Raw genomic sequence first — 14,984 nt, forward strand, 5'->3', positions numbered from 1 at the left:
ATACCTTCGAGAATTCTTAACGAAGGATTTGAAAGCTTTTAGTTCGAGTACATAAAGCAGGATCCAACAAGCAAGAATATTTCATAATGTTGTAAGTTGTTAGGCAAGAGGCAACGATTTAGTATTAAATATTTCAAATAATTGGACCATTTGCAACCCATCATGGAAAAGCGTTATTGACTTTGGTAAAAGAGGATTTAGCGTTGCGAAGGGCGAAATGGAAGTAAACTGAAGACAATACAGCAATAAACAACTCGTTATTGAAAGAATAAAAAGTGAAATAATCTTGCAAAGGTCGCGAAAATAAGGTGAATACCGTGAGATCGAAAAAAAATAGAGTTGGTTGTGAAAAAAAAATTCAGTTGGCAATTCGTTAAAATTTCAATTATCAGATTCATATCTCAGTCTTAAAAGTTAGGTTAGTGATTTTGAGAACGTTGAAATCTTTATTTTCATAAAGGTGTGCATTATGTGTGACCTGTCAGTTGTAAAAGAATCATGAGGAGCTCCAATCGTATTTGTGAACTAGAGTAAATATTCTAAATGTCTGCCTTCAGCTTCCAAACATAATGCTACTCTCTTCGCTTCATATTTTCAAATAACCTTCGCAAAGTCGGGACATCAATTAAATTGCAGTTATCAGTAATTACTTGCATTAATTCGGTTTTTCAGGTATGGAAAAACAAAATAATCAAGGCAAGTTGTTGGTAAGTGCCTTGAAAGTTCGGAATACAGTTACTATTGTAATTAATGACATCTGATTAACGTGCTGCCAACTGAAGTGTATCAATCATGGCCATCTCGATTTTTTTCATTTTCGATCGCACGGTATCATTAAGAATAGAAGTGAGTTTTTTTATACTAAGTCCAGAAATTGAAGGCTGAGACGAAGCCGAGGTCGCAACTGGGCGCAAAAAGACCTTCTACTCTGAATGATAAATACTACATATCGTATGATCAAAAAGTCTTTGGATCGCGGTAGCCATTAAATGTAAAAACCATCTATAGAATTATTTACTTCTACTGTCCGTAGTTTTTATGTGTATACCGGGACATTTTTTTAACATTGAACATAGCCCATACTTATTCCCTATGTTCAGTTTTAAAAAACACAGGTCAATGCATGTATATAATCACGTAACCAAGGTAAGTACTTGACAGTTTAACAAAATGGTCAAGTTGTTTGAAGAAGAAATACACATAATGCAGTTATTCTATTCCAATCGAGCATTAGAAATGTGCGTGACATTTCCAATGCTACACATGATAGACCAATTCCATCAGTCGGAACAATTTTTAACATTATTTCAAAATCTCTGGTGTTCGGTATAGTTGGTTGCATAGCAACTCACAATGCATTGATCTGTGTTTTTTAAAATTGAACATAGGGAATAAGTATGGACTATGTTCAGAGTTAAAAAAATGTCCCGGTATGTACAGTTGCGGCCGTTGAAAACTCAGACACTTTGACAACGCCCAACTTTTGGCTTTGTAAATGGTATTGAAAGTGACGTTTCTCAAAATGTCACTCAAACATTATCCACATTAATTTCTCTCGCAATGGCTCTTATACTCACACCGTCCCTCAGTCAAACACATTTTTGCAAATCAGATAATTGCGGCATTTCAAAAGTTCCGCGCGATTCTGCCCTAATATGTCAAATACTGACACTGACTTTATAATCCTTGATGAAAATCCTGTTTACGCTAATCAAATTTCGGAATTTATACAGAGTGTTTAAATCTTTCCTGTCTGAGATTTCAACGGCCGCAGCTGTACCAGGAAACTGACTTGAACTGACTACAGAATAGTAGGGACCGGGACCGAAAGACGAAGTGGCTCCTGTTAATTTATGCACCACTTATATAACCCACCTATACAGTGTCTTAACCAGCCAGTTATTAACTTCTCAATGAATTTTTTATTTTAACCAAAACATTCCTAGAACTACCGGGTGATCAAGAAGGACTGTTTAAGTTGGCAGTACAATTAAGAAAATTTTTTAATTCGGTTATTTATAACACTGCAACCGGATATGTTTTGTTGGTTTATTTGACAAATATCTGATATAGGTATAGCATTAACAACGACAAGCCATCAACAACCGAAAGTTACTCCTGTTATACGATTTAAAATACCATTCAGTGTCACCAACTTAAACAGTCCTTCTTGATCACCCCGTAGATTGTATAATATCTTGTACCTACTTATTAAGCCTTAGTTTATTCGAATCTTTCTGCAAAATATTTACACACCCATCGTCCATGACAAAAAGAACAAAACTATTCAACTTCCATAATTTCATTAGAAAATTCTGAATCATCATTACCTGCATCAAAATCCCAATCAAATTCCGAGTCAGATTCTCCTAATGAAATTATTAAAGGAAGGACGTTTTCAAATGAAAGTTTTCCCATTAATTTTGCTCAATCTTCCGAAGTAAGTTCTTCACAATATCTACAAAAATGTTGGCAAATTTCAGGAGTACATTTCAAAATAGACTCAAGCCATAAATTCACAACTCTATCGCGAAGTTATACTTAATAGGTCTTTCAAAACCCCTGCGCCATTTCAATTGGGTCGTTGTTTCTTCCTTCACTATCGGTGCTACATATTGAGTGATTCAAAATGATTGTGGCCAAGTATGGCAACTATGTACGAAAATGTATGTGGCAACTGTGTGGATAAGGTAGAGTTGTCATTTGTATGACATTTCATAGGCGTGCATTTGATTTTTTTGATATTAAAGAGTTTGCGGTAGCGCATTTTTCGTTATAAAAATTGTCGTTATGTTTTATAACGTCAAACTCATACAGAATTTATACCGTATACCGAATTTCCTTACACTATTTCTGAAAATAAGGGAACCAATCCGAAAATATTCCATTATGAAAAAGTGACAGTACTTATACCCAATTTCATATTAATATCAAATATTTTCATAGTTTTGTTAATAAAAAATATTGTGCAAGATGCAGAATTGTTCGCAAATAATAACAGGAGTCTTAGAAAACATACCAAATATTACTGAACAAAGAAGACGCTGTACGATCTGTGTCAGATAAGCGAATTTTGGTGTAAAATAGGTAGATGTTCTAAGTTTGATACTTTGTAGGTAGATCCAGCATTTGCACAGTCATTGTTATTTCATGCACAATGTACTGGAAATGGTATTGAAGCTAATGTTATTGAAGTCACCATGGAATCTGATGTGCCAGTGTCTCACACTGAGCAACAAAATTTTGAACGCAAAGACACATCTGTAGTCAGTGAATAGAATCTTTTTCTTTCCTCAAGAGCCCTTTGTACCACAATATATAAAATAAAATAATTTCCGTCATCTTGTTCGATTTGACATTCTAATTCTGTCATTCTAAGAATCTGTCATCAATTGTTATCTTATACGTTATTATTTTTTTTTTGTTAACCGCACATCTGTTCCTGCAATTTACGTTATATTCTACTACTTTACTTTATTTTACCCTACGGGCTTTAAAGGATTCCTATACTTTACACAGTTCTAAATAAACTTACAATTCCAAAATCAATCTTTTTTTCTTTTTTAAATTAACCTACATTTTCTTTTATTCCCCACCCCTCTCCTTCTCTATCCTTTCCCTCCTCTTCCATACCTCTTTCATCCATCCTATCTCTCTTCCGTCTTCGTTCAGTATTTCTCCCCGTTCCTTTTCCTCCCTTTCTCTCATTTCACCGCATCCTCTCCACATGTGCTCGATCGTCTCTCTCTCCTCACGGCACATCCTGCACATTCTTTCCTCCTCCTCCACCCAGTACTTGTTTTCTCTCTCTTCGTTCCCACATCTAAATCTCGCCATCATTTTCCTTTCTTTCGTGCTCTCTCTCCCCAGATATACCGGAACATCCTCTGTCACGCACCTTTCATACTCCCTGTTGTACCTCGCTTCTCTGATTCTCTCCCTTCTCTCTTGCTTGTCCGTATCTCTGTCCCTCTCGCTCAGCTCCGCACACATCCATCTTCCTTCCGCTCTCATTCTTTCCACTTCCTCGCTGGCATACCCGTTCCTCCTACAGTACTTCTCTCTCTCCTTCTCATCCGCGTTCTTTTTCTTTTCTCTATAGCACTCAGTCAGTATCCTGCATTCTTCCCTTCCGCCCACTCTGTCCTCGAACTTTGCCGCTCTCTTTCCCGCTTTTACTCTCCTGCTCCTCTTGCACTCTTCCCTCACTATGTACCCTGGTGATTCTCTGTCCACTCCTAGCACCCATCTCAAATATTTCTCTTGCACTCTCTCCACCTCCTCCTGTTCCTTCCATCCCCATATCTCTGCTTCGTACATCAGCACGCTCTCCACCATGCTCTCGAACATCATCATTCTCCTCCCGAACTCGCCTCCCCACATTCTCTCTCCTATTCCCCACACACATCCAACTACCTTGTTCTCCTTCCTCACTACCTCTCTCACTTGCGCCCTGACTGTGGCTCTCTCGTTGAAGGTGTAGCCCAGGTACTTAAACTCGCTCACTCTTTCTATCTTGCTTTCTTCCCACTTCCACTCGCTCTCCTCATTCTTCCTCTTTCTCTTGCTGAACACCATCATTTTCGTCTTCTCTACATTCACTTCCAGCTTTTTCTTTCTCACATACTTTTCCAGGTTCCTCATCATTTCTTTCATCTCTCTCTCACTCTTTGCCACAATCACCATGTCGTCCGCAAACGCCAGGCTCCATACTTTCTCCCTACCCACTACAACCCCCCCCCGCCTGCGCTTTCCTCAACATTTCGTCCACGTCCGCTACGTATATCGTGAACAGCAGGGGACTGAGCGGGCAGCCCTGTCTCACTCCCTTTGTTGTCTCAAACCATTCGCCCTCTTTCTCTCCCACCTTCACCTTGTTCCTCGTTCTCGCATATATCTCCTCGACCTTCCGCACCAGCCATTCACTTATTCCTCTTTCTCTCATACATTCAAACATTTTCACTCTGTCAACCTTGTCGAACGCCGCCTTGAAGTCTATGAACAGTGCGTACATCCTCCCCCCTTTCTTCCTCAATTCGTTCCTTGCTAAATGGTCCAGGATGTACACATTGTCCACAGTACCCCTTCCCTTTCTGAACCCTGCCTGACTATCCGGCAACACTCCCTTTTCCTCGATTTCCCTCTTCATCCTTTCGCTCAAAACAGACGCATACAACTTATACCCCGTGTTCAGGAGAGTTATTCCTCGGTAGTTTTCCGCTCTATTTTTCTCGCCTTTTTTAAAAATTGGGCAGATTACGCCTTCTCTCCAGTCTTCCGGGAATCCCTCTCCTCTCCATACCCCATTCATCAGTTCAACCATTCTCTCTACCATTCTTTCAGTCCCATACATCCACGCTTCATTTTGCACCCCGTCCCATCCCGGTGCCTTTCTCTTTTTCAAGTATCTTATGTGTCTTCCCACCTCCTCCACTGTGATTTCTGTGTCCTCCATCACCGTCTGCTTCTCTTTCCTTTGTGTTCCCGCCTTTCCTTCTTCTTTCCTCCCTTCCAGCAGTTTCATGAAGTACTCTTCCCATTCTTGTATTGTTATTTTCTCGCTCACTGGTTCCTTTTTCTTCCTCTCTCTGTTTATGTATTTCCACACCTCCCTCTCTGTTCTTATTTCTTTTATCTCTTTCTCCTCCCTTTCCCTCTTCTGCTTCTTCTTCTCTCTACATCTCTCTCTGTATCTTCTTTTCGCTTCTAGGAATCTGCTTCTGTCAATTTTGTTTCTCCTCCATCCTCTCAACGCCTTTACCACTTCCCTCTTTGATTGCTCACATTCTCTGTCCCACCATCCATTTTTCTTTCCTGCCCCTTTTGCTCCCCTTACTATCACCTCCTTTTTCTTCGTCGCTTTCTCTATCACTTCCTTTAGCTCTGTCACCATCTTCTCTATTTCCTGCTCCTTGAATGTTGCTTCCTCCAGTCTCCTCCTGTACTCTTTCACTCCATGTTCACTCCACACTTTTACTATCACCTTCTTCTCCTCCTCTCTCATTTCTCCCTTTTCCTTTTCTTCTTGGTTCGTTCCCTCTATGGTAATTTCTAGAGGGAGATGGTCGGAGTCCACTCTTTCTCCCACTTTGAACTCTTTCACTCTCTCCCATGCTGCCTCATTTACTATTGCGTAGTCTATGACTGTTTCCCCCCTGCTGCCTACGTATGTCACTTCCCCTTCCTCATCCCCTCGTTTATTCCCGTTCAGCACTTCCCATCCATTTTCTTCTATCCACTCTATCAGCCTCTTCCCCTCTGCATTTTCCACTTTGTCTTTCGTTTTTCTTTTCCCATCCCCTTTCTCTTCTTCCCAATTTCTGGCTCCTCTCTCTCCAATTCTCCCGTTAAAATCACCCCCTAACAGCATGCATTCTTCCCTGTCCATCTTCGTTATATTTTGTTATACGGTAAAATTCTCGTATAACGTGACAGAAAATGCGCTACCGCAAACTCCATATTATTACACATTGATTTGACAGTTTTCACAATTGCGCGACTATGAACTGTCAAAAAAATATCAACTCTACCTTACCCACACAATTGCCACATAAATTTTCCTACATAGTTGTCATACTTGGCCACAATCATTTTGAATCACCCAATGTTTATCTTGTACAGTTGCGGAATTAAAATTTCGGGCACTATTGTCAATGTCATGATATAAACTCTAAAATAACCTTTACGTTAATAACCTTATTTTTTACTCATGTCATGTTTTTGTCTTTTTGGCATTCAAAAATTGTCATTTGTGGCATAATAACGGGTAGGCAACATATCAAAGCGATGATTTAATTCACGGCCTCCTAGATTCATAAGAGACTCGTCTCTTATCCGGCCTGCCGCATTCGTAGTTCTAAGCGTTATTTTTGTTTTATAGGGTGCGCCACAATACGGGGCTTATGTGTTGTACTGGTTGCCTGCCTTGAAGGAAATTATTGTTTTATAGACGTATTTTCAACATTTTTCAACAGTTTTAACGCACACATACATCTGACACTTTTTCAAACTCTCAAATCAAAAAGATTTTTTATGAACGGTAAATTTAATTTCAACAATTTTCTTTTTTATATATTTTTTTTTATTTGTCTGTGAGTGCAAGTTACAAAAATTTACCATGACATTAAGTTCTAATTTTTAAATAAGTGTCTCACTCACATTTTACCATGAACAGGACAATGAATTAGTGGATTTCCCGAAAGATTGAGGCCAAGATATTCTTCAAAACAAAATTTATATTTTCCTTTGGAATGCTTGGTAGAATTTCTACTATTATTGAAATTATTCTAAATTGTATAGTTTGCGAACGAGAAATTGGAATTTTAGCTTCTTCACTTGCAATGGGTAGATTGTAAAGATTATAATAATGAAGATTTACGATAGTGTAAGTTTATCTACCTGCTAGTTACTAAAAAGGGATGCCGAATATTGCCAAAATGCAGATTGTTTGTACCTCCTGGAATGAACTGCTCGTGTAAATCTTCATTATTATCTATAATGTTTAACCTTCCCAAAACCCATTGCAAGTGAAGAAGCTAAAATTCCAATTTCTCATTCCCAAACTATACTAGACCCACAAATTGATCATTGGGGTAACTTAGCCTTCCTCTATCTTAGTAATAAATTAATTCCAGTAAAGGGATTTTCTCTTTCGAATTTGAATCTTGTAAATGTGACAAGCAATAATCACATCCATGGACTGCCTCCGTTATTTTCATAATTAAGTAGCCACATAAAAAAGCTGTTGCCGCCGCCTCAATTTGAAAATTGGTACTTGGCAAATAAGTAAAGGAAGACAATTTTTCTAGTTTTTCCAGAGAACTATCTTGCAAGGTGACTGAAATATTTACATTGGTCCTTAAATTTTGGAATTTTGGTAACATTTTACTACTTGCATATTCTACGGCACTTATGATATTACCAGTATGATCTCTCAGTCCTATCTTCTATGCCGCATTTAAAGTGATATCATTGGGTAGATTATGATCAGAAATGTTAACTTTATGTCGTGAACTAATACAACATATTTTTTTTGTTTGTGGCATTTTTTAAAGTTTCGACTGCACTTAGTTTTTCAAATTGACAATTTATTATATAAAATGTCATTATTCATACGTATTTTTAGTTGCATATACTAACATATGGGTCACATTCAAGTCGGTAGATGGACATACTATACGGGGAATTTCATAGACAAAATAAGAACATATAGAACGCAAACTCCCTATACATTTTTTGGGCACAAAGCGTTTACCGCCATCTCTTATCCTGGTGAGGGTGCAAATTCACAGCCTACTGGATGAGTTTACCTTTCCTTTGATTTTTTTTATCATCGCAAATTTTCACAACAAATTAAAACGCCAGCAATACTTTCGATATTTTATTTTCAACCGTTTTTGATACAGTTCTGCTTCATTTTTATAAATATTATTCCTAAATGCTATCGTTCTCGTATCCTACCACTTAAAATTAAATTTTACACCTTAATGTAAATGTGGTTAAATGAATTATTTTACCAATAATTTCATCTTCAATTTTATTTTTAAGTGAACGAAAAATTAACATTAGGTACTTATCTTTGAATTACCGTTAAAATTTTGCTTTTAATATTATGTTACTGAATATAATTTTGAAAATATTATGAATCTTATTAACATTTTTTACAAACTCTAAAAAACTCACTTGCCACTTTCTGCTAAATTTTAGTATACATACATCCAAAAATCCTTCCAATGTTTTCATTCATTTTTTTTTATGAAAGGAAGTGCTGTTTTTTTAATCAAATTTTTTTTCTAAAATAGGTACATATTGCGTAAGTGTAGGACTGCTTCCTGCCAAAATTTTGTGTGCCCCGGATTTTTCGAAACCCCACAAGCAAGAGGTTTCTCGCAACGTGGGCGAAATGTCCCTCCCTCCAGATTATTATCAAAAAGTTTGTCAAAAAAGTTATTGTTTTTGCAGTTCCCAAGTCTTCATCATTTAGGTTTGTTCTACCTGCTAGTTAAAATATATTATTAGATTATTAACAACAATTGTTATTAGAAATTACCACAGTTAACTAATAGCGTGATAGTTGAATTAATCATGATTATGACGACTCAAAACTTGAGTTGCATAGGACATCTTTTGGATCTTATCTGCATGTCCGTAATTTTGTGGAGGGCTCTTAATTCGCCCCACGCTGAATCATAAAGATAAACCTTCACTATATGGTCCAATTTCACACTTAAAATTTCTTCGTTTACTTCCCAAACCAAATCTTTTGTTATCCTATAATTTCTAATTCCTTTAATAAGATATGGTGTATCAAATAATGGTGTAATCTCTTGGTCTTGAAGTATTATTTTTCTTTCAATTTGTTGACTGTTTTCTATATACATTTTGCTTGATTGTCTCAACAACAAATTTAGCAATCTTAGCAGCGGTACTACATTATTTGTGAACGTGACACAGCCTCATTTTGAATTACAAGATAGTGACATAAAGATTGACACTGCTTTGACTGATTTTTAGATTATTGAGATTACTTTGATTTTAAATTTTTGACTTTTTAAAACATTTGCGCCCTCTTGCGGTGTGGTGAGGGTGCGCTAAACGATTTTCCAAAAATTTATTAGGGACTTTTCATTCTATAGTATTTTATTTTCTCTATGGGGAATTTTCAAAAACAGACATTCATCGAATGCGACAGGCCGGATAAGAGACGAGTCTCTTATAAATCAAGGAGGCCGTGATTTAATTACACTCAGTGCAATTATATGCCGTTCACGATTGTTTTAAACACGCAGCAGGCCAAGATATTTTTTTGTTAGATTGGCGTCAGCTCCTGTCATATGACGTTTCGTTTTTAAATATTCGCATTGTTGTCAATGTCGTCATTAATTTAATTAATAATAATTTATCCAAAACTGCCCTACAAATATGTATGTTTCATTTCAATTAAAATTTTACGATTATTGTTCCTAATGCGCCAATTGTTTAAAAAATGTAAAAACCTCCGAGCAGTGTTCGGTTGAATTATAACCTAAAATACATTTATTATGGCAAATCACAATACTGCCAACTAAAATGTCAGATTTTCATAGATAGTTCGAATTTAAAATAATCGTGAATGGTATATTTTTTTTATCTTACCATGGACATGCCCACAACCGGCGACTCGTGATACACCATAGTGGAACGAGTTAAATTGAGGAATAATTTCGTTATTTCGCTTTTTTAGAGGCTTTTTTTAATGCTTACGGAATTGTAGTGTTTGCACTCTCGCCCTGTTGGTATGTTTTTTGCATAATTTTTGTTACAGGTGATTCGAGAAAACTGGAACTTAAAGTACAGCGCCTGCTTCGTGCTGTGCCCCCTGCTGGCCAACCAGAGTGTCCCCGCATCGGTCTCGGTCGTGTCCAAAATAAAGTCCTCGCCCACCAACCTGCTGACCGTCATCAACAACTACAACGATTCGGGGAAGCCCTCGAACAGGTTCGCGGTGTGCATCAAGCCGCTCCACTTCGACTACAACAGGGTGAGTGGAGTGTAAGAATCGAACGCCTCGTCGGGGATAATCTCGAGGAGCAATTAAGCCGACCCAGATAATCTCTTCCGCGTAGTTTGACGTGGTCGGTGTTGAGCGAGCCCGCCCTCTTGTTCCAGGCCCTTCAGATTTTGGAATTCATCGAACTGAACCGCATCATGGGCGTCGAACATTTCACCTTTTACAATCACACCATCGGCCCCCAGGTCGGATGTATCCTGCAAGATTACGTTGATAGGGGTTTAGTCACCCTGTTGCCGTGGCAACTCAACATGCTGTCGCAGAAGGAGATTCGCACCGAAGGCCTTTTCGCGGCCCTCAACGATTGCCTCTATCGCTCCATGAATCTGTACTCACACGTGCTGCTCATAGATCTCGACGAGTACATCATACCGAGGAACAATGAGACGCTTCCCCAGCTTATCGAGTGAGTAGAATTATTGTTAAAACGTTCAAATTAAAATGTTCCCGGGGGGGCTTGTTGTGACTTGTTAAAAATTTGGTTCGACTTACACTGCGGATCTGCCAATCCAGCTGTAGAATCGAACCTTTTCAAAGAATATAATTTTTTTCAATTTTACAAAAATATTATTGCAGTGTTGAAAGTAAGCGGTGGCTCGAATTATTTTACAAAATTTATCTCAAAAGCTAATCAACTCTGTAAAACTGTAAAGATTCTCTTGAAAGAAATTTTGGAACAGTAGCAAATTAAGGTTATCAATTATCATATGTAGATGTGTTCTTTTTTTTTTTTTTTTTTTTTTTTTTTTTTTTTTTTTAAATTGCCATTCCCGTTTTTTGCCATACGGCTTTTACGGTACCTTTCGGTCGGCCGTTTTTCCAATTCATGTTCCTTGTTCCTTTGCCTATCGGTGATGCGACGGGGCTCCGGGGCACTTTCCCCGGCCACCCACGCCCATTCCACCTCACATTCACAGACATACACAACAACATTTATACACCCATGGGCACCCTTCCCGACGGGACTCGAACCCGTGCTGACCTCGCGGTGGTGGCCGAAAGAGTGTTGATTCTTCCTTCCACCACCCTACCGTCAGCCCCTGATAGACATACACACACATCCATGGCCGGGCGGAGGTTCCTTCCTTTGAAAAAATCCTCCCCCTTCGGTGGGATTCGAACCCACTAGCATCGGGACCGCGACCTCGGAGTACTTTCTCCGACAGCCATGCGGCCACCGAGCCACCTTGTAGATGTGTTCTTATTTTCAGACTCACACGCGATCACAATGTTTTTGTTAAATTTTGTCATATATTTCCAAAACAGCGCACAAATACCATATGAAAATCATTGTTGTTAACAAGTTTTTTAATATGTATGTGGGTTAGTTAAAAATAAACAATATGGTTGCAAATTGCAAAACCAATTTTGAGGCTGCTGCAATTGATCATGAATATTAAAAAAAAACATACTGCAATGTTCAAAGCAATCAAATCTTATGTACAAAAAAATCTCTAAAATTATTTCGTGCAAGTCAAATGCGATCTTCTCGTTGGCGGCCAAGATCGCGGTTATTCATTTCGAAACGCCCGAAATCGGGAAGATGCTGCACAACGTTTACAAAGGCTCGTGCATTGGGAAGTAGGTATCCTTTGAGACAACCTTTCACCGTGCTAGCTCTGAATGTCCACGAGCTTCGCCATAGGTCAAAAACCATATCGGTTTTCTCCAGGTTAGTGAAAGACATTTGTGATTTAAATTGAGGTTAAAATTGATGCTCTTGTCAAAGTGACTTAATTTTGAATGAAATGACAACAAAAAAGGCTACTATGATATTTTTTACCCATTTTTTCATAAAATTAAGTTTTTTGAAAAACTTTGAACTTCTTTTTCTTAAAAAATGTCAACATTTATATAAAGCATTATTGTGGGGTTCTATCACAAGTTAAAATATCTGCACAACCTTCAAAGTCACCGAAAAAAATAATTAGTTAATAATCAAAATATTTGAATTCAAGTTTTTAATTTTCTAATTGGTTAAAAGGTAGGTTCAAATTTATAGTTTTCTGTGAGGAATTTTTGGTTTTTGCGTTTAATTTATTTAATGAACAAATATGATCTAATTATCCACTAATTTTTAACGTTCCATTTAAAACTAAATTTATAAATTGGTACAATAAAAATTATTTGCATTGAAGTATCGCGCATTCACATGAAATCCTGGGCTGAGTAGGCGTTGGAAAAATTAAACCGTTTAGAACAGTGTAAAGTTTGAATTTCCCGCCGTTTGGCACAAATGACATTTGTTTATGTTTAATCGGGACATAATTGAACATGTTTTTTTCAGCAAAAGGTGTCCTTAGACTTAGATATAGTCCATGTAATACCTCAAGTCAGTAAAATGAAAGCTTATATTTTTAATTATAAAATTCATGTGCATGAAATTATGTTATGCATGATATTCTGTAAAACAACAAGATTCAATTAATCAACAGAGATACGTTTTTTTGCTGTAGTTGTCCGTTGTATCCAAAATTTTTATGTTAGAAAAGGATATTTTACTGACTTGGGGTATTACATGGACTATACTTGCTTCGAGAATAGAAATCGTTAAGTTATTTTATCTAATCCCGTGGGATAAATGACACTTATCCCACTCATTTGAGTGGAATAAGGAACTTCATTACCGGATGCATTTCATTACTCCACTCAGTAGGATAAGTGAGCTTCATTAAGTAAGTCATTATTCCACTGAGTGGTGTAATGAAACTGGCGGAAATAAATAAGATTTACTTTTTTTTTTTAATTCGGGGCGGTCTTAGATAAAATTTTGTACATAACACGTGGGCTAAAGCATATTACAGGAAACTCGTGTGATTACAGATGAACTCGGGCTAACGCTTTCGTCATCTACAATCTTCACACTCGAATCCTATAATATTGCTTTTATCCCACTAATTGTGTAAATAAGTATTATTTTTAATGTAAAACATCGAAAAGAAAGAAAAAAGAAAGATTTTTTTGGCTCTAAATTTTAGGTTAGCTGTCAACATGCTCCAATTAATCTACGCTTTAAAAAAGCACAACAATTGACGGTTTCCAACGCCTTCTAAGCCCAGGATTTCATTTGAACGCGCGATATAAGAACTGTTGCAAAAGCAAGATATTAAACTTTTTTGTTTGTTTTTTTTATTTGGCCTTTCCCCAATTTATAACGGACACAGTATACGGGGTGTATCAGAATTCGACCGACAAACTTTCAGGGCAGATTCTATGATCAAAAATAAGCATAAAACTCTTAATACATATGGGCTCAAAAACGCTTAGTTTGCGAGATTATCAACGTAAAAACAATAATGATCTGAATTCCTTGCATTGAACAAGGGGCGAAATTCTGACAATTTTTCTAAATTGTACATAGCTCCTTTTTATTTTTGTACTTATTCCTTTTGTTGCTGGTAGAACTTTTTAGTCAATTATCTCGCAAACTAAGCATTTTTGACCCCATATGTACACTCCGCGACAACTGATAGCCTCACCCACAAAATACAGATTTTTTCAAAATTTTGATGCTAATTGGTATTATTGCTAGACTCATTCAATGCACTAAGGTAGGCAATTGGAAGACAGTTTGGACGACAATTTGTCACTTCTAACAACTTAGAATTAACTGCAGAATTTTTTCTCCAAAAGAAATATTTTAATGGCGACAACTGATTAGCCTCACTAATTATAATTCAGCTTAAAGTAAGTAAAATTTTCAAAAAAATAATAAATAGGTTATTTACATTAAACTTTGAAGTTCTTAAAATAAAATGGGTCGCGGAAGAGATTGGCAGTATTAAATGTTTAAGAGAAGAAGGGTACTCCAATCGAGAAATTGCTAGAAGAATCCTTCGTAGTGCCAAGGTCGTGAATAATTTTGTTCAAGATAGTGAAAATTATGGAAAAAATTATAGAGGTGGCATTCAAACTGCTACAACAGCGAGGGAAAGAAGAACTATTTTACGCGAAGCCTCCAGTTCCACTATGACTCCCAGAAAAATTAAAGAAGCAGTAGAATCTGCAACTAGTTTAAGAACCGTACAGAGGCTGATTAAAAAGTGTGCACACTTAAGTCGACGTCGCTTAAAAAAACCGTTTTGACTCGAAGGCATTGAGAAAATCGCCTCCATATTGCAAGAAACCATATGGCGTGACAAGAGCAATGGAATACTCGTAGTGTAATTTTCACGGATGAAAAAAGATTTTTCGTGCCGCCGGCCGGAATTTGGTAAATTACAAATCTCGAAATCGTCCAGAAACACATGCATTGCCGGCCTAGTCCGGCTAAAAGTAGGGATTTTGAGTTGTCATCGGTTTCGGTTGGCATTTGTTATCAGAATTCTATCAAACGTCAATGTTTGTTCTGTGGATGGCTCGTTAAAAATGTTTTTCTATTTATAACAACGTACAAACTACAAAGAAGCTATATTTAACTAAAATTAATTAATTA

General features: G+C 37.2%; 1 protein-coding gene across 6 annotated transcripts in view; it reads left to right on the top strand.

The window, feature by feature from the left end:
• The window catches only part of LOC138137612 (beta-1,4-galactosyltransferase galt-1), a 97,420-nt gene that overhangs the window by 46,340 nt on the left and 36,096 nt on the right, over positions 1-14,984 (top strand). For all 6 annotated transcript variants that reach the window (XM_069057097.1, XM_069057098.1, XM_069057100.1 and 3 more), the window contains 2 exons: positions 10,304-10,519; positions 10,648-10,955. In XM_069057097.1, the coding sequence (XP_068913198.1) occupies positions 10,304-10,519; positions 10,648-10,955 (524 nt within the window). The remainder of the gene's footprint in view (positions 1-10,303; positions 10,520-10,647; positions 10,956-14,984) is intronic.

This window comes from Tenebrio molitor, chromosome 9, assembly GCF_963966145.1.
Source record: "Tenebrio molitor chromosome 9, icTenMoli1.1, whole genome shotgun sequence".
NCBI classification, from domain to species: domain Eukaryota; kingdom Metazoa; phylum Arthropoda; class Insecta; order Coleoptera; family Tenebrionidae; genus Tenebrio; species Tenebrio molitor.